The sequence below is a fragment of the Balaenoptera borealis genome (assembly GCF_965194805.1).
Source record: "Balaenoptera borealis genome assembly, chromosome: 3".
In the NCBI taxonomy this organism is placed as follows: Eukaryota; Metazoa; Chordata; class Mammalia; order Artiodactyla; family Balaenopteridae; genus Balaenoptera; species Balaenoptera borealis.
The window spans coordinates 75,172,196-75,190,622 of record NC_138866.1 but is presented as its reverse complement, the minus strand read 5'-3'; the positions used below and the strand labels follow the sequence as shown (position 1 = coordinate 75,190,622).

General features: G+C 45.8%; 2 protein-coding genes and 1 long non-coding RNA gene across 10 annotated transcripts in view; 2 read left to right on the top strand and 1 right to left on the bottom strand.

Annotated features, from left to right (window-relative positions):
- LOC309625504 overlaps positions 1–3,224 on the bottom strand; it is a 76,539-nt gene extending 73,315 nt beyond the window's left edge. For all 7 annotated transcript variants that reach the window (XR_014242532.1, XR_014242533.1, XR_014242534.1 and 4 more), the window contains exons 1-2: positions 3,127–3,224; positions 2,914–3,025 (exon numbers count right to left, since the gene is read on the bottom strand). This is a non-coding gene — a long non-coding RNA (uncharacterized lncRNA). The remainder of the gene's footprint in view (positions 1–2,913; positions 3,026–3,126) is intronic.
- A 126-nt stretch (positions 3,225–3,350) lies between these two features.
- METTL17 (methyltransferase like 17) lies at positions 3,351–9,667 on the top strand. The gene is given in 15 exon segments (XM_082385008.1): positions 3,351–3,476; positions 3,628–3,781; positions 3,870–4,004; positions 4,890–4,968; positions 5,205–5,286; positions 5,586–5,659; positions 6,122–6,216; positions 6,585–6,655; positions 6,846–6,953; positions 7,225–7,293; positions 7,994–8,044; positions 8,301–8,393; positions 8,618–8,802; positions 8,878–8,968; positions 8,970–9,667. Coding segments are annotated over 15 exon segments (1,395 nt in total). The 5' UTR covers positions 3,351–3,395; the 3' UTR covers positions 8,997–9,667.
- A 123-nt stretch (positions 9,668–9,790) lies between these two features.
- Positions 9,791–13,016, top strand: SLC39A2 (solute carrier family 39 member 2). 2 transcript variants are annotated; one of them, XM_082385043.1, is made up of 5 exons: positions 9,791–11,012; positions 11,201–11,331; positions 11,578–11,625; positions 12,074–12,200; positions 12,315–13,016. In XM_082385043.1, the coding sequence occupies exons 1-5, from the start codon at positions 10,898–10,900 to the stop codon at positions 12,704–12,706; spliced, it is 813 nt and encodes a 270-aa protein (XP_082241169.1). In that variant the 5' UTR covers positions 9,791–10,897; the 3' UTR covers positions 12,707–13,016. The 2 variants fall into 2 exon arrangements, with proteins under 2 accessions (XP_082241169.1, XP_082241168.1); XM_082385042.1 differs by having other exon boundaries at positions 12,074–13,016.
- Positions 13,017–18,427: the final 5,411 nt, after the last annotated feature.

The following is an 18,427-nucleotide window of genomic DNA, read 5'->3' as shown; positions in this document are numbered from 1 at the left end:
AGTTTCTCCACACTTTTATCTGCTTTTTAAATGTAGAGCCACTAATTGGAAATATTACCCAGGTCAAAGTATGATCAGTGTTAAGTTGGTAGAATTCATGGATTAGGTATGAAATGGGCTCATCTATGCTTTATGGGATTGTGACCTGGTTAAATGACTAGACTCAGCTCCTCAACCTAGTCTATCCTGCTGAGATTTTCCAAGCATGGAAACAAATATGTCACTTTATTAACATCATCAACAAATATTGATTAAGCATTATCAATGTACAAAAAATTATGTGCACTGTTTTAGATGTGTTAAGGACATCCTTGATCCCTGAGGAGGCTCATGTGGAGGTTTCTGTTTTGTTTTGTTTTTATGAACAACACTTTGGCTTAAGAACAAAGACACATAAATTCAGAACTATGTCAGCTTTTGAGATGTTGTATTATCGAAGGAAGGGAACAATCCTAATTAGGCCAGTGTCAAAATACATGAAGCCACATCTATGTTGGTAGTTCTAAAGGAAAAGCAGGAGGGACATTCAGAGGCACCACCAAGCTCTCCTGCTCATTACTTCTCAGTCTCCAGTGCTTTGTCTTACTTGGTCCCAAATATCCCCATTTTCAAGTCTGTCTTGGAAATAAGACATGAATTCATAATAAAAATTAAAATGTGATCATGTCCCTTTAAGTTCCCAAAATACATATGATAATAATAGCATAAACACATTGAGCATTTACTTTGGGCTAGACATTATCTTATTAAATCCTCACTCCAATAACCCTGTGAGGTAGCAACTATTATTGTCTTGCTGCTCTAGAATTCAAATTCAGACTGCCAGACTCCAGATGCCAAGCACTTTATCCCTATGTTCTGCTACCTCCTTACGTCAAAAAATAACATAGCCAATCTTATGCTATAGCTAACCTACAGTTATATAGTTTATCTTGCTAACACTTGAGCCAGCAATATAAAGTAAAACAAAGTGTCACAAGAAATGAGACTAAGTGTGGCAGCATGAATCAAAGTGGTGGGGAGGTGAGGAGAGAAGGTGAACCTGAAAGGGAGAAGAGCAGTGAGTGGGGCATTTACAACAGCGGTCTTAAGCGCCCCTAAGTCTCCTTCCGTAGCATTCAGATTATGAAAAGGCCTCCTTTATTAGAAGCAAAGTTTAATAACCCAAATGCAAACCAGACATTTAACTCTCCAACTGATATAGTTCCCCATACTTTATCACATAATTTTCATATTTGGACGCTTGCAGTTACACCAAAGACAATACTGCTACCCATCCAGCCACCAGATTTCTATCCCAAAAGGTTAAAATACACCATAGCTAACTAATGTGTTTGCTATAGGAATCAAGAGGTTAGAGTGGGTAAGTTCTTTTTAATGCTACATGTTAATTTAATACTTCAGAACATTTAGCTTATTGTTCTTAGTTAACTTGTGTCAACTGAAAAAAAACGCACAATGTGAGTGTTGTGAATTAAGTTTTATTTAGGGGCAAAATGAGGACTATAGCCCGGGAGACAGCATTTCAGATAGCTCTGCTCCAAAGAGGCAGGGGGTTAGGTCAGTATATATGTGATTTTGGTGAGGGGTGTGGGGGATACCTGCAATCAAGCACACATTTAAAAATTTTTTTTTATTTATTCATTTTTTTGGCCAAGCCACATGGCATGTGGGATCTTAGTTCCCCAACCAGGGATCGAACCTGTGTCACCTACAGTGGAAGTGCAGAGTCTTAACCACTGGACCGCCAGGGAGGTCCCAAGCACACAGTTTTGCAGAAGGTTGCTGCTACTCTCGTGAAGGTTACTTCTAGTCATGAGGAGCAGACTTCACCATGAAAGATTTTAGTGCTTTTCTAGATATGCGGAGATGCAAGAATTGGGCTCATAAAAATCATCTCCTGAAAATATCTAACTCTCTGAAGGTCTTCTCCGCCAGTTCCTCCCAGAGCACAGAGTGCCTCATTCTTGATCTCCACCCTTAACTCCTTTCAGAGAGTGTTAAAGTTCAGCACCTGCAGCAGCTCATGATTTAATCCTTGTAGAGGTAGATGGCAAGTGCTAATTTGTAGTTGGCACTTGGTAACTTGCATTCTAAGTGCCAACATTATGCAGTAGAGCATATGTTTAAAGGTGACGATCAGACTTAGACTGCCAAGGTTTAAATCTTGTTTTCACCTAACAAGCTCTGTGATCTTGGGCGTAATAGCCACCTGAACACTCACTTTCCTTGGGTGCAAAATGGGGTTAAAGTAACCTACCATATAGAATTGTGGGGACTAAATGAGGTAGTACCATATAAAAGTGCTTGCCACACTATCTGGCACATAATGTTCTCATGGTGGCTATTTACCTAAGAGTACTGGTTTAATATTAAGAGAAACTAACATGCAAAAAACATTAAATCTCATAAAAAGAAATGAAATGGAAGTATTTGTAATGAGGTGGATGGAGTTAGAGTCTGTCATACAGAGTGAAGTAAGTCAGAAAGAGAAAAACAAATACCGTATGCTAACACATATATATGGAATCTAAGGGAAAAAAAAAAAAAGGCCATGAAGAACCTAGTGGCAAGACGGGAATAAAGACACAGACCTACTGGAGAATGGACTTGAGGATATGGGGAGGGGGAGGGGTGAGATGTGACAGGGTGAGAGAGTGTCATGGACATATATACACTACCAAATGTAAAATGGATAGCTAGTGGGAAGCAGCCGCATGGCACAGGGAGATCAGCTCGGTGCTTTGTGACCACCTAGAGGGGTGGGAGGGAGGGAGATGCAAGAGGGAAGAGATATGGGAACATATGTATAACTGATTCACTTTGTTATGGGTCAGAAGCTAGCAAACCATTGTAAAGCAATTGTTCTTCAATAAAGATGTTTAAAAAAAAAACCATTAAACCTAGTATTACCTATTATTCTGTTAAATTCGGACGCCTAAATCTGGCTTTCCTTATTTCACCTTTCCGATACTGCATTCTCTCCGTTTCACACAGGAGGTAAAAATCCCAAGACTTCAGCGTTCTCCAGAAGAGAAAAAAAAGAACACGGGTAGTTAATACAAACAGAAACGCTGCCTGTCTCTGACGCGTTTCTAGAGACCGCAGCACAGGGCCCGCTCCTACCTCCTCCCGCCCTCTCGATTTCTGGAGGCGGAGACAAATCCCAACACAGAGTCGAGGCCACCTCGCTTCCGGCTCGCTCCGTCGGAACTGAGGCGCACGTACGGTCTTCAAGGAGACTTACATATCGATTGCTTATTGGCTACTAGCAAGCACTCCTTCTCCTCATTGGCTGATTCTGCCCCGCGCCGACGTTCCGCGGAGGATGTTCGCCGCGGCGAGTGAGAGGGTCACTGCACCTAAATTTCCGGTTCCGGTTCACCTCTGGCTCCATGGCGACCGCTAGAGGACCAGGGTATCTGCTGACATTAGGCAGATGGCGCCGCGGCCTTGGAATAGCTCCCCAGTCCCGAGTGAGTGCTTACTTTCCCTGCTGTCGAAGAGGCTGTGGATCTCAGAAACAGCTCCGCTCCGAGGAGGAGCGCTCTCGGCCGCCCCTTCCTTAGCCACCGTCCGCAGCCATGCTTTCTGCCCCCCAATCAGCTTTTCTTTCCCGGTCTGCAGGCTCTCGCTGCCCTCGTGCCCGGCGTATCCCAGGTGGATAACAAGTCTGATTTCCTGGGGAAGAGGCCCCATCGCCGGCACCCCGGCATCCTGCAGCTGTCGCGCGTGCGGCTGCCGCAAGTATTGGTTGACGCCGCGCAGTTACTGCTGCTGGGTGAGTAACGGTGAGAAATGGAGGCTCGAGAAGAAGCGGAAACTGGGCCTGCGTGCAAGTGATGCCACTTTTCATTTTTGGTCCTTAGAGAGCTCGATGCCCAATATGGAGAAGAAGGTGCAAGCACTGACCAATTATCTCTGGAGCCGGCATTTACCTGTAGAGCCAGAGGAGTTGCAAAGACGGGCTGTCCATCTTGAGAAAAAATTCCTGGAAAACGCAGGTAGGGCTTAAGAATAAAGAGTAGGCCAAATTGAAAAAACAGAGGGAAATGAAGAGCAAGAAATAATTTCGCAGTCTCTTAAATAGATACTGCAATTTCTTATTTGACTTTCTCACGAGAGCAGTTATTACAATGATGCCTTACTAAGAGAAGACAGATTATTTCAGAGATTGCGCTTGGGGCTTGAGTAAAGGTCAGTGAGTGCTTCAGTATCCTGTCAAAACTTAGATCTTTGGTTTTGTCCTCCAAGTCCACTGGATTAAGACCATCTAAGTTTTTGTTCAAGTAAAATAAAGTTCGTCTCCAGTACTAAAACCCACTACAGGGAAAGGAGAATAATTTATCGGGTTATTTTTATGGTTATGAGTTGTCTCTTATTAAGAAACCTGTCTTTTATTCATCTTGTATTCCCCGAACTTCTTATAGCATCTGGTTCATAGTAGGTGCTCGGTAGATAAGATAGTACTGAACAAAACACAATCATGAGACTTTAGTTTTTCAAGCCCCTTTCCTCTCTATAGGAGCATTGGAGACGTCACAATATTAAGTTTTGGGGAAGTGAAGAAATCCACAAAATACTGTGTTTATCCTAGCCTTTAAATTTTTGTTACACCTCCTTTTAATATAGAACACACCTGTGGGATAGAGTTGGTTGAGTTGAATGAACTGCTGTTAGAGGAAATATACTATCTGTTACACTTTGGTGGTGGTGGTGGTCATTGTTATTCTTACCTGAAACTTTTCTCTAGGTTTGACTTCTCTCTTAAGCTTTGAGGCTTTTCCCAGGTGGGAATTGGGGATGAATGGGCAGGCAGTCTATTCAGATATTGGATCTGAGCCCTGTTCTTCCTAGGTCCTCACTTCCAGTCCTTGTTCTCACCCCAGACTCATGTCAGATGGAAAAACTTTGTGGAGAAGTGCTGCATGCTCTGCGTAGAACTACCTATCATTGGCAAGAGTTGAGGTAAGGGAGACTAGAAGGGCTGCAGAAGAAGGAGACTTGGGGAAGTACAGTTACACAATTTTGTGTTTGAAAAAGCGACCTGGCTTGTAAGCCTCCCTAGGACTCTTCTGTGTTGAGAAGTGAAAGTGTTGAGCTGGAAGAGCCCTTTCCAAAGATTTCATTTCCTAAAAGTCTAGAGGGTAGCTACGGGATAGAGGTTATTTCCCAGTGGTATGACTCTCTGGTTTTTCTGGCAGCTACAATGAGGGACTGAGCCTGGTGTATATGGCAGCAAGACTGGATGGTGGCTTTGCAGCAGTCTCCAGGGCATTCCATGAGGTGAAATTCGCTCAGTTTCCTACCGTCAGTTCCCTTATTCATAAAGTAGTCTTCTGGGGTAGGATACTTGGGACGTTGCATGTGCATATTTTTTTTTTTTAGGAGGTTCTCTATTCTCTGAAAGGAATTTTTGACCCAAGAAAGGTTTAGAAGCACTGTTTTAAGAGCTTTCTATTCTATAAAGCATTTACATTGAATCTTAAAAGGCATTCATATCTCATTTTCTCTGTTGTGGTCCCCTAATTCATGTTGACCAAGCGTCTACTTTCCCCACTGTGGGGTGTTGTATATTTCTTTAGATCCAAGCTCGACTTCCAGAGTTCCAGCCACAAACCTTGATGGACTTTGGCACAGGTACTGGCTCTGTCACCTGGTGAGTATCTTTCTCTTTCTCTGTCAATTCTAGCTCTAGAGAGCCATGCTTACACCACGTCAATATCAAGAGACTGCAGAACCAGAGGGAGAATAGGAAAGTTGGGGACTGGAATGTTTCTTCCCTCAGGTTAGACAAGGCATGAGAAGGTATATGGATTAGGGCCAGAACATAAAGAAATGTCAAGTGAAAAAAAGATCCATGATTAGAAGGATAAAAAAGGAAAGGAATTTAGTCTAGGGTAGAGGTGTTACATATTATCAGGATTGTTTTGTGCACAAATAGTTTTTGAGTCTGCCTTTTTTTAAGGAGTTGTAAATGAAATAAGAAAATAACACTATTAGTTTTTCCAACTATTTTAACATAGCACTCTGTTCCTCCAAGGGTGGGTCGGGAACAGAGGGGTCTCTTGTAGGGATGACTCTGTCATGAGAACTGGCGATTTACTTTTTGCCATTTTAGGGCTGCTCATAGTACTTGGGGCCAGAGCCTACGTGAATATATGTGCGTGGACAGCTCAGCAGCCATGTTGGAATTGGCAGAAAAGCTACTGAAAGGTGAGGACAAAGTATAAGGAAGGGCTTTTCCAAAGTTGAAGGAGTTAAAAAAGCAAAGGAGTACAAGAGAGGGTCTTTTATTGGGGAGTAGAGGAGAGGGCTAAAAGTTAAAAATGAGTCTCATCTTCCAATACAATAGTCCAGCAGAAGATGCTGGAGACCTTTGTTGGACTGTGAATGGGTAGGGTAAGAATAACAGGACAGGTGACCCAGTATTCTCTCTGCCCTTTTTTATAGTTGCTTACTCTATTGCATCTCACCCTCAGCTAGCGTTTTTCTTTGTTCTCGGGGCCATGTTTCTTATCGGAATGTCACTTCAGTTTACACCTGTACACTCATAGTTGCCACATCTCTACTTTCCTGTACAGGTGGTTCAGGATCTGGGATGCCTTATGTGCCAGGTGTCTTTTTCAGACAGTTTCTACCTGTATCACCCAAGGCAAGTGGCGATGTTTAAAGTATGCTAAATGTGGAGTGTGCACATGGAAAACTGTGGCCTTGGCTTTGCAACCTAGCATTAAGTGTTAGAAAATAAAAGAAAGCAGAAGAAATTTAGTGGGATAGACGTTTGTTGTACTCTTAGAAGAGGGAGATGTCAGGTCTGTCATGTTCCTTGTCCTGTGCACCAGGTACAATTCGATGTGGTGGTATCAGCCTTTTCTCTCAGTGAACTGCCCAGCAAGGCCCACCGGACTGATGTAGTCCAAACCTTGTGGCGCAAGACAGGTCATTTTCTGGTGAGTAGAAACCCCTTTTTCCCTTCAAGTTTTAAAGCAGCTTCATGGGTTTCATGCCTTTCCTTCTCCCCGTTGGAGCTTGTCTTCATTCTTGACCATTTTTCTCTTACATAGATCCCTTTGTCCTTCTTTTAGGGTCTCCATCCACATCTTATATATAATGCCCATTTCTTTTAGGATCCCTATTCCATCTGGGAATGTTCTTACAGAGCTACTGACATTTATGTTTTCGTGTAATTTGGGGCTTCTTATTTTCCCCTTTTGTAATCAGGTATTGGTGGAGAATGGAACAAAAGCTGGACACTCCCTTCTCATGGACGCCAGGGACCTGGTCCTTAACGTAAGGTTCTTTCTCCTTTTTTCACCTTACCCTCCATACCCCACCTATTCTCACCAGTTACTGGCACGCCTGTGAAAACTGAAGGGACGCTGTCATACAATGGTGAGGATGACTCTCAAGATAGTAGGCATATGAAGTCATTATGATATGGGGTAGTGGTTGGCAAACTTGGGCCTGTGGGTCAGATCCGGCCTGCCACCTGTTTTTATAAGAGCCGTGCTTGTTTGTGTGTCTGTGGCTGTATGTCTGTTGTCTGTGGCTGTTTTCACAGTACAAACAGCAGTTGAATAGTTAGGAAAGAAACAGATTTTGCCTACTCTCTGGGCCTTTTATAAAAAACATGTTTGCCGACCCCTGATCCAGGGCATTTCTGAGCCAAGAACCTTATCTCTTTGGGACAGTATGAGCCAGTGTATAATCATAAATTTAATTGTCTTAGAGTGGGATCTTTTTGAGAGTGGAGGTTGCTGACAAGGGAGAGCACCATACTATGTGCCAAGTTTCTGCCTTTCTCCTGCTGCAAAGAGAAAGTTCTTTGTTTGGAGGATTAAAGAAGCAGCCAGCTTAATTCAAAGAACATAGTTAATAATTACCAGAATTGAATGTTAGAGGAGTCCTCAATTTACTGAGTGCAGAGATTGAGTTATGAGAATAGACCCCTCAGGCCCAACCTAATTTTTTTGATTTCCTTTGATTTCAGGGAAAAGAGAAGTCACCTTTGGACCCTCGACCTGGTTTTGTCTTTGCCCCGGTGAGTATTACTTCTCCCTTTCCCAGCGCGCAAAGATCTGAACTCAGCTGTGGCCAGGAAAAGTAAGAGAGTAAAGCTAAGCCACCTCCACTACTTTGTGTCCCTATCCAGTTTCTTTCTTAGTGATTCCTCTGGCTTTCCTACCCTCTGCTCCTGTGCTCCCCTATCCCTAGCCCTTCTTGACTCTCACTCTTAGGTTTTCAGTTTTATGATCTGTTCTTTTGTCTTACCTCATGTCTTTTGTTTGTGTTCACAGTGTCCCCATGAACTTCCGTGTCCCCAGTTGACAGCCTCTAAGCCCCTGGCCTGTAGCTTTTCCCAGGCCTACCATGCCATCCCCTTCAGCTGGGTATGTACTCTGGGAATGCTGTGGTAGGGAGAAAATAGCCTGGGAGAGTACAGTGAAAAAGACTCAGAGGCGGGAGGATTTGGAAAATTCAGAGAATAGCTTGGAGATTTTAGGCCCTGAATGTGCATGACTTATAGAATATGAAAAGGGCTGCAGGAATGGGGTTCAAAATTTTTTTTTCCCTTGTCTTTTACCTCTAAGCCATCTCTATATCCTTAACTTAGAACAAGAAGCCAAAGGAGGAAAAGTTCTCGATGGTAATCCTTGCCCGAGGGTCTCTGGAGGAGGCTAATCGCTGGCCCCGAATCACTCAGCCTGTTCTTAAACGGCCGCGCCATGTGCATTGTCACCTGTGCTGTCCAGATGGGCATATGCAGCATGCTGTGATCACAGCCCGCAGACATGGCAGGTATAGAGGGTGTGACCAAAATTAGTGGAAGGTAGCAAGAACCTGCAGCCCACATTGACCCTCTGTTTTATATAGGGATTTGTATCGCTGTGCCCGTGTCAGCTCCTGGGGAGATCGTTTACCTGTGATCACGCCATCTGAGCTTCCTCCATCACCTGCTCAAGATCCCCCTGAGACTTGACAAGGATGTGTAACGAGTGTTTTCTTCTATCATGACTGCCAAGGCTGAAGCTACCTGGTATCCAGGATGGGAGTGCTGGTACTTTTACAGCAAAAAACTAGTTAAAATAGCCTCCATTATAGTAGGCCTTATTCTTTTAGCTCACTCGGCCATCCTCTCACAGATGCTTTTCTTTCTTGTTTAATTGCACTTTGCAGATGATTGCCTTCTAGCTAGAATTGTACTATGCACCTGGTGTTTACTCCTCCAAGGAAACACTCCCTAACACTCCCTTCCCTTGTGAGCATTGTTCATTCCAGAAAGAAGGTCACCGTGCAGTAATCTCAAGGACCACCAGAACCAGTCTGGAGAGCAGCTAACACGAGCTTTGAAATTTTCCAGAAGTGAAGAATGCAAGCTTGCATCTACCCTGATCCTTATCTATGGCCCTATTTTCCACTTCCAAACTATAAGACCCCTTGCTATTCTCTCTTAAGGGAGGGCACAGTCTTTAGGGCATTAGCCTGCTGTGGCCTCCTTTGCCTGGCAAAGCAATAAAAGCTACTCTTTTATACTTCACCGAAAACTATCTCTGCGTCTCTGTTCAGCACCGGTGAACAGAGGCTGAGTTTCAGCAACAGTACCCCTATATAGCTGTGTTCGCTTAGGTTTTAATAATAATTAAAAGTTTTCAAAGAATGGAAATGGATCTTGTGATTCTTAAAAGGTGTAGAAGTCTGTTGTCATGGCCTGTCCTATAATGAAGAGAATCCTCAGATTTTCAATGCTTCCCACACAAATCTCCAGCTCACCCTGTCCTGGAAGAACCCTGCTGCTTCCACCAGATTCCAGGACTTCCCAGGGAGTCCTGAGATAATCTGGAGTAGTGGGGAAAGCCACCCCCAACTCCCTGAGAACTGGCTCAACAGGTCTCAGGGTTGTTAGGCAGGCCACCTGAATAGGGGAATCAGCAGCTGCTTGGCTTCTATTTTTTTCTTCCTCCTTCCCTTTCAACTTTCTCAGCCCCCTCAGAGTTCACTTCATACAGTTCTCTCAAGAGTTGATTCCCCTCAGGCCTGAATCTATCTCCACCCTCATATATCCAGGCAGGAGCCTTCAGTTTTCCCTTAGGCCTTGCTGTTTCAGAGCTAGAGCAACTTTCTTTGTCTTAAAACTCTCAGTCCCTCTCCTATAATTTATATCAGGAAACAAGCATAGTCAAAAGTTATAGCAGTATTGATGTTGTAGTACTAGAAATCTTCCTTCTAGACATTTCCATGCCTGGAGCTGTTTTTCTGGGGTTACAAGATAGGGGAGTCCCCCTCCTCTGCTAGTTCCCACAGAGTGGTGGCAGCTCCACTTCCCAGGCCCTCCTCCTTACCCCAAGTGGCCCCAAATCCCCTCTGAAAGGGTGCAGTTCAGGTATCAGCATAGCAACCTATAAGACTTGAGGTGGGGTAGAGAGGGTATAGAAGGCTTAGATCAAATGTCCTGAGTGAGGCAGGACCAGATTGTCCCCAACACAAAACAGCTGGGGAGAGCTACCATAGACTCCCATTTTGGATTAGAACAGTCCCAGGCTAGAACTAAGACTGCACAGCCCTTGGGTTAGTTGGAGCATTGAAGAGGAGGAGAAGACACAGCACCAGGCTGTGCCTGGCAGGGAGTCTGGAGTTTCTGATTTCTAAATTCAGGAAGGCGTCAGCCAGGGGAGGGGCCTCCATGTAGGGGAAGGGCGGGAAGCTGGGGCTGGGCAAGTTTTCTATGCAAGGCTGCGCAAGAAGAGGCCGCACAGACCAGAAAGAAGACCCAATAGCCTTCTGAAACTCAGAAGAGTGGACGCTCCAGCTTTGACCACCTGAGACACCACTCCTGCTGCCAAGATTGTAACTCCATTTGTTATTCTGAGGCCTCTACTTACCCTGTACCACAAGGATGGAGCCACTACTAGGAGTAAAAATTGGCTGCCTGTTTTCCCTGCTGGTTCTCACTCTGGTCTGTGGCCTTTTCCCCGTCCACTTCAAATGGTTCCAGACTGCTACAGCCACAGGTACAGCCCGACCACGTCTTTGTCCCCATAACCTAAGTCTGACTCAGCCTTGTCACCCTATCCTGATATCTTGCTCTGATTCTCTCATCATCCCCAAGCTTGGGACATGGGGTGCTGCCTGTGGCTCTTCAGTCATCGTTGTCTATCTCCTCTTTGCCAGCTGGATTGTAACTCCTGCTTTTTATTAGGTCGTCATCGCCGGGTCCTCAGCCTCCTGAGTTGCACTTCTGCTGGCATTTTCCTGGGAGCGGGTTTCATGCACATGACTGCTGAAGCCTTGGAGGGAATTGAATCAGAGATCCAGAAGTTGGTGATACAGGTGAGCAGCAGAGTTGCTGAGCTGCAGGGCTGTGAGGCCAGAATGATGAACAGAACCAGGAGTAGAAAGGGGGGAAAGTAATGAAGCCAAGGACACAGGAGGAACAGCAGGGAAGATGACAGCTCTTGCGCGGAATGATGGAAACAGGTCAGACTGGCCTTTAAGGAAAGTGATGGAGCCGAAGGCACAGGACAGGAAGCTGAGCTGCTCTTTCCCTCGTCTAATTTGTGCTTTTTTTCTCCCTAGAACAGCACAAACAGTGAGGGGAATTCTGATGATGCTGATTCAGCTTATGTAAGTATCTCCCACCAGCCCCTACCTGGAGAGTGAGGAGAACCAGAGATGCCTTTCATGCCCAGACCTTTTGGAGAGGATTTATGTGTGGAATTCCAAGAATTCCTTCTGCTCCTCAGCTCTGGCATTGCGGAGGAAAAGAGGAGCCCCCCAATCCTTTTGGGCTTATGAAACCCCAGAAAGAACTCTTGTTTAGCCTTCCATTCTTTCTCTGGACCCTTTGACATGCTTCATATCATTTTCCCATTTTTTAAACCTGTTGATACCGTTTCCCTTAGTTCCTCTGGTATTCTTGTTGTCGAACGTCCGTGTCTACTCTTGGCTTCATTTCCCTTATTTTCATTCTATTACCACACTTCCCATTCTCTTCAGTCTCCCAATCCCATGTCCATCCAATGCAATTTCTTGCCTTCCTTTCCCATCTCACAACCCTTCTTTCTGTTCCTAGATGGAGTATCCCTATGGAGAGCTCATCATCTCCCTGGGCTTCTTCTTTGTCTTCCTTTTGGAGTCGCTGGCATTGCAGTGCTGTCCTGGGGCTGCTGGAAGATCAAAAGTGCAGGAGCAAGAATGGGGTATGGCTAATGTCCTTGAACCCCATAGCCATGGACCTCTACCCTCACCATCACGAGGTCCCCTGCGAGCCCTCGTCCTCTTGCTCTCTCTCTCCTTTCACTCCGTGTTTGAAGGTCTAGCTGTGGGACTGCAGCCAACAGTCGCAGCTACCGTGCAGCTCTGTCTTGCCATCCTGGCTCACAAGGGGCTCGTAGTGTTTGGTGTAGGACTGCGGCTGGTGCAGGTAGGCACTGGATCACGTTGGGCCATGCTCTCCATACTGTCGTTAGCTCTCATGTCCCCCGTGGGCCTAGCCCTAGGGCTGGCTGTGCCTCAGGGAGTCTCTGAAGGGCGACAAGGCTTGGCCCAGGCTGTGTTAGAAGGCATGGCAGCTGGCACCTTCCTGTATGTCACCTTCCTGGAAATTCTGCCCCGGGAGCTCGCAGGTCCTGAAGCCCCTCTGGCCAAGTGGGGCTGTGTAGCCGCCGGTTTTGCTTTCATGGCCTTTATTGCCTTGTGGGCCTGAGAGATACCTGACTTTTCTGATGGATCTAAGATGACCTCCCTACCCCCAAGAGATGCCTCCCAAATGACCTTAGCCCTCTGACATTTCTTCACTGAGACAAAGTGACATTCACTAGGCATCATTCCGTAACCTGGACCCCAGCTTTTCGCTACGCGAGATGCCATTTCTTATGCAGAACTGAGAAAAGGATGTTTCAGTTGAGTGCCTATAAACTGGAGGATTGATATAAAGACCATCACTCCAGATCTGACTCTTGTCCCGTTTATCCTACTGTTGTGTAATAAAATGTCCATTTTATCCTTCCCCTTCAGCCATGCTATACTTCATTTCTCCGGGTTGCCTAGGAGGCACCTGGTACAGGAGGTGTGGTGGAGTGGAGAGCGGGAAGGGTGAGTGTGGGATGCAGTCTTATTTTCTGGATTTGGGCCCCCAGCCATTCTGTCAGTTGCAGGCCATGCCTCTCGAGACATGGGAGCATTGCTGAAATTCCAACGACCTACTACCACCTTATGCACAGGTGTTGAGAAACTGAGCCAGAGTTCCCAGAATTTAGAGAGAAGAGGTTTAAAAACAGAAACCACAGGGATCTAGATTTTTTTCCTATGCTAACCACACCCACCCCACTCCCAGTGCCTATTATCAGTCTCCCACAAAGTGTCCAACAGACTCTTGAGATAAGGCTAAATGGAGCCTATTTCCTTCTGGTTGCTATGTTTCACGCTGAGCCCTGTGTGGCTTCAGGGCCACTCTTGCTCTTCTTTGAGTCTCCGTCTCCCTCCAGCTGCCTTGTGCTGAGGGATTAAGAAGCAGTGTGTTTGGAGAGGGAGAAAGGCACCAGAGAAATGCCTGGGGTGATTACTTGGCTCTGCCACGACTTAGCGGTTTTCCTTCTGCATGCCTGACCTGCCGCTAGGGCTCCAGCCCCTCCCTGCTGGACAATTTGCCCTTCAGTTTGAGCGACTCCCACAATGTGTTGCTTCTCTTAGAAGCTGCTAAGGACATGTACATTATGTGCAACTGAGGAGGAGCAGGATGGCTGTTGCCCAGCCCCTGACCCACGAGATGGAGGAATATATCAGACTTAGTGGAGAAACTGGGAAAGAGAAGGTGTGCCCTTTGAGCTCAACAGCTTACCACTTTGCCCCTTCTCATATTTTCGGTGTGGAAGCCCAAGTGGCTTTAACATGGACCAGGTCTCCCGAGTTTCATTCTTGTCTCAGTCTGTCCTCTGTCCGTCCCATCCCCCTCCCCATAAATTAAGATACACACACCTCCTCAGCAGCCCAGCTTACACACACAGGGGTCAGCGAGAAGGCAAGCTTCAGGCAAAGCTAAATTAAAATGTCTGACATGGGAAATAATCTCCCTGAAGCACCATCCTATTCCGTTTTCCCTTCAGTATTAAATGTTCTCACGTGGAATACACTCACAGGTAGTAATAATAGAATTTCTACATTGAGCACCTGGCACTGTGCTATTGCTTTCACATACATTATCTCCCCTTCCCAACCCTGCCAGGTAGATCTTATCCCTATGTTAAGTCTAGGGAAGTGCATTTAGAAAAGTGAAATAACTTGATAGCTAGCTGGGGTTCAAACCCGTGTTTCTGTGATTCTAAGAAAAGCTCAAGATGTAGATTCTCTTCTTCCTTACCTTTCCCTCCCCATCTTCTTTGTTAGGGTCTCATAAGAAAGCAGAGAACACATTGGATAAGTGAGGCAAGTTTAATAAAGGGAGTATATAGAAAGGTGTGGGCAGGGTTTAGACAGAGCAACAAGGGATGGTGTAATTCCCTGGGGCTGAATAATAACAATGCTGTTACCTAGGCTGAACAGAGGGAGCAGTTACCAAAAACTAGAGGGCCATCCAATAAGAGGTGTGGCCTCGGTGCAGGGATGCAACCAACCTGCAGGGACTCGACCAGGAGGAAACCAGAGGAATACCCTCACTCTCCTTCTACTCTTTGACCTACTGCCAATGTCTCCTGTTGGCCATACCCAAACGAAGAACGAAAGAAGCCAAACCAAAGAAGCCAAGGACGAAAATGTCTGTTGATGCACTGCAGATAGGTCAGCCTTGTGAGGTACAGGTCCTAAAGAAGTCTGGAGAGGCAAACAGAAGACGTCCCACACACCATTGATTCTCTGCTGCTTTCAGCTCCAGTGATCTTGCCCAGACTTTGGAAGGAGAAATTGGAAAGGACATGATTATATGGAAGTTAGAGAGCTATTTCTGGTACAGAGGATTTGTATGGCTATAGAAAGGAGGCTTGAGGAGAAGCACATTAGATTCCGAGGCTCTTCACATGTTTCTGTGTCACTGATGCTCTCAGCATTTGAGGTCAATGAACAGAGGCTGGAGATTTCAAGCATGGGTGGGTCATGCATTTTCTTGCCTCCTCCCATCCCAGGAGACTTTAGATTCCCCTTTAGCCTCCTCTGCTTTCAGCCATCCTTCCAATGACCATTTCCTTTTCCTTTCCCAAGATCCTTACCAACCAGGACTGGAATCATCTTTAGTTTGAACCCTATTGTATCAAGAGCTAGAATAGAGCTAGGGAATGCTGCAGAGAGAGAACATTGGGATCAGGAAAAGGAACAATCGTGATCATTTTCAAAAGCTCTGAATCCCCAGCAAGGAGCCAGAGAGGGCTCTAAGGGAGCAGAAGATGAACGTGATTTCTGAATGAGCTGGAAATGAGGAAGAATGGAATAAGAACAGGCATGAGAACCATAGGACAGGAGGGACAACTGAGTTAGCTGGGGCATGGTGACTAGAAGCCAGATTCAGGAGTGAACCTTGATTCTCTCAGCCTTGAGAGATAGGTTGTAACTGAAGAAAATTAGAATCATGAGAGTTGAAAGATAAAAATAGGAGTGAAGATATACAGGTTAGGAAAGTAGATAAGAGGAGAAGCTAGTTGGAATAGTCACAAGAGAGTTTATGTGAATCAGTTTTCAAGTCTTCTCAACTCCTGTGTCCCTTCCCCACCCCTCGTTCTCCACCCCATCTATTTTTATATATTTAAACAGAAACAAAAACAAAAGAATGAGACCTCCAATTGCCCTCCCGCTTTGAGCCAGCTTTCCATTTTTGCACCAATAAATGATTTTCTGAAGCAACCCCCTGGAGCTTTCCACCTTTCCCTTGCTTACAAGTTGAGAATCGGGCTTGGATATTGCTGTTGTAAGATAAGAATTTGTGAAGAAAGGGAGCCGGGGAACAGCATCAAAGGGAAACCAGAGTTTTGTGAATACCCCAGAGCCAGGAGGGAGGCCAGTTAGAGAACACACGTCAACAAGATACACCCAGGAACAAAAACCAAAGAGCTCCAGACTAATTCTTAGGAGACAATTCATGCCACTTCGCCCTCCCCTGAAGGACAGCTTTCCAGTGTCTTGCCTCCCTCACCAGAGGAAACGGTCCCTTGCTCCTGGCTCTGGGTGACAGAGTACAAGAAACAGCTGCCAGATTTGGAGTGGGTTGGTACATGTGAGTGTGCCGACTGGCCAGATACCCTCACATTCCCCCCGCTGACCTGAGGAAGAGCCCATGGTTACTAGCAAAGGTGAAGCCAAAGGGGTGCAGACAGGGGTTATGCCCACCCCCAGTCTGTGGGGATGCTTAAGGACTAAATCTAAAGACACCAGTTGTCAATGCTTTCCTTTTTATTTCAGTTTTATTCTGAGTTACTGTCTTTAGACTCATTGAATGTCAAAAACAGAAAGCATTCTACTTTTACTGTATATTTATCCAACTGGCCAAAAATTCTGATGTTGGTGAGGAGAGAGTGTGCAAACGACTACTTTGTTCTGGGCATGGTTTACCCTGACCACACCCCTGGCCTCTGGTCAGAATAGACTCTCACTTTCCAGTTAGTCCTAAAATCTCTCTAGAAAGGTCACGTCTCCCTCTCTGGCTTTTCCCTATTAGAGGAGTACTCTTTAAAGCTTAACATCTATCCCTCCTGCTGTAGTTTCACTGCTTTGTGTGTTCCTTTAGAGAATCACCCTTTAATATCTCTTTATGAGTTCCAGAATTTTCAAGCTGACAACCCAAGGCTCTCATGACCGTGTTCTTCTAGTTTTAATCTCCTTCCCATAGCACCCTTGCTTAGCTATCTTGGGCTTCTGTTCCTAAAGTCAGGGAAACATTCCTTGAAAATGAGAGGAAGGGAGAAACAGAGTCCTAAGCCTGAAGCCGAGACAAAAGGGCGGTAGTTTGCGGTTCAACATCTGTGAAGTCGCCCCACCTCTCCTCTGAGCCTCTGAGCGCCGATCTTGAGAATGGGCAGGAGCCACAGACCACTGCTGACCACGGTATCAGGCCCTCCCACCATAGCTACTGCTAGAATCACAAAGAACAGTGGGGGACTCAGGAAGGGACCTGGGAGCTGGGGAAAGTTAGGAAGAACCATGCCAACCACAGGGGGGCACTGAATCCCCATGGGCTAGCCTGGAGTGTGCAGGGCCCACAAAGCAGAGAGGTCAGTCAAGGACAGCAAAGCCCTTCTCCCTTGCTCCCAGCAGACAGCATCTCTCCCTCTACCTAACTCTTGGGTTCCTTACAGATGCAGAGGCATCTGTAGGAGAGAGACACACAGAGTCACCACCCATTTCACACACCACCTCCATGACAAATACATACACACACACGCTCTCTCCTATGTACACACAACTGTAATTTACTCCCTCTTCCGAAGATTACCCTGCTAACAGTGTTATCTTTTTAGGCAAATGTACTGAGAAGACCTGCCTTCCCTTCCATAACAAGCAACAGCAGCTATTGCCAGTCAAGGCTGTGAGTTCTTTGCCTTTTCCTCATGTTTATCTAGGAGCTGGTTGGTCCACTGACTCCAATTATGCTGTTTCTTTTCTTTAGTGTGGCATTTAAGCACTGCTTGCTGCCTGCCCTCTGCGTGGTTAGCCAACACCCTCACCATCAATAACTAGCTCTATAACTTGTATAACTCTGCTGGTCACCTAATACTGCCCCCTTCTAGTCCTGGCCTACTGTATTTAAAATAGACTTGGTCCTGTGAGAGAGAGTGAGGAAAAGCTCAAGATTCAAGAACATATTCCATGCTCCACTTTTATGCCAGTGTGTTGGCACCAGACACCAAGCTGCATTAGTCCTCAGCTTGGTTCCGCTGAGGAAACTGTAATTGCCTGTGGAGTTTCTATAAGGTAATCTGGCAAATGACCTTGTAATAGTCTATCCACAATCCTCTTGCCAATAATGCTATATGGTTCCTTCTCATTTTTACTTCATTATTTTTTTAAGTTTATCTTCATTTTTATTTATTTTTGGCTGTGTTGGGTGTTCGTTGCTGTGCACGGGCTTTCTCTAGTTGTGGCGAGCGGGGGCTACTCTTCGTTGTAGTGCACAGGCTTCTCATTGCGGTGGCTTCTCTTGTTGTGGAGCACGGGCTCTAGGCACGCGGGCTTCAGTAGTTGTGGCACGTGGGCTCAGTAGTTGTGGTTCACGGGCTTAGTTGCTCCGCGGCATGTGGGATCTTCCCGGACCAAGGCTCGAACCCGTGTCCCCTGCATTGGCAGGTGGATTCTTAACCACTGCACCACAAGGGAAGCCCTCATTTTTACTTCTTGTGCCCCAAGAGCCCAAGAATCAGCTTGCATCAGCCACAGAATATCTGAAGTCCTCTTGATGATTGTTCATACTTGAAAAGCTTCTCAGAGAATCACAAACATAGTCTAATTA

What these genes read in the sequence shown, in the direction of transcription:
- SLC39A2 (XM_082385042.1), top strand. Translation starts at nt 10,898, where the DNA reads ATGGAGCCACTACTAGGAGTAAAAATTGGCTGCCTGTTTTCCCTGCTG. An exon ending in CCAGACTGCTACAGCCACAG is followed by an intron (nt 11,013 to 11,200) that starts GTACAGCCCGAC and finishes GCTTTTTATTAG; the next exon opens with GTCGTCATCGCCGGGTCCTC. An exon ending in ATGATGCTGATTCAGCTTAT is followed by an intron (nt 11,626 to 12,073) that starts GTAAGTATCTCC and finishes TTCTGTTCCTAG; the next exon opens with ATGGAGTATCCCTATGGAGA.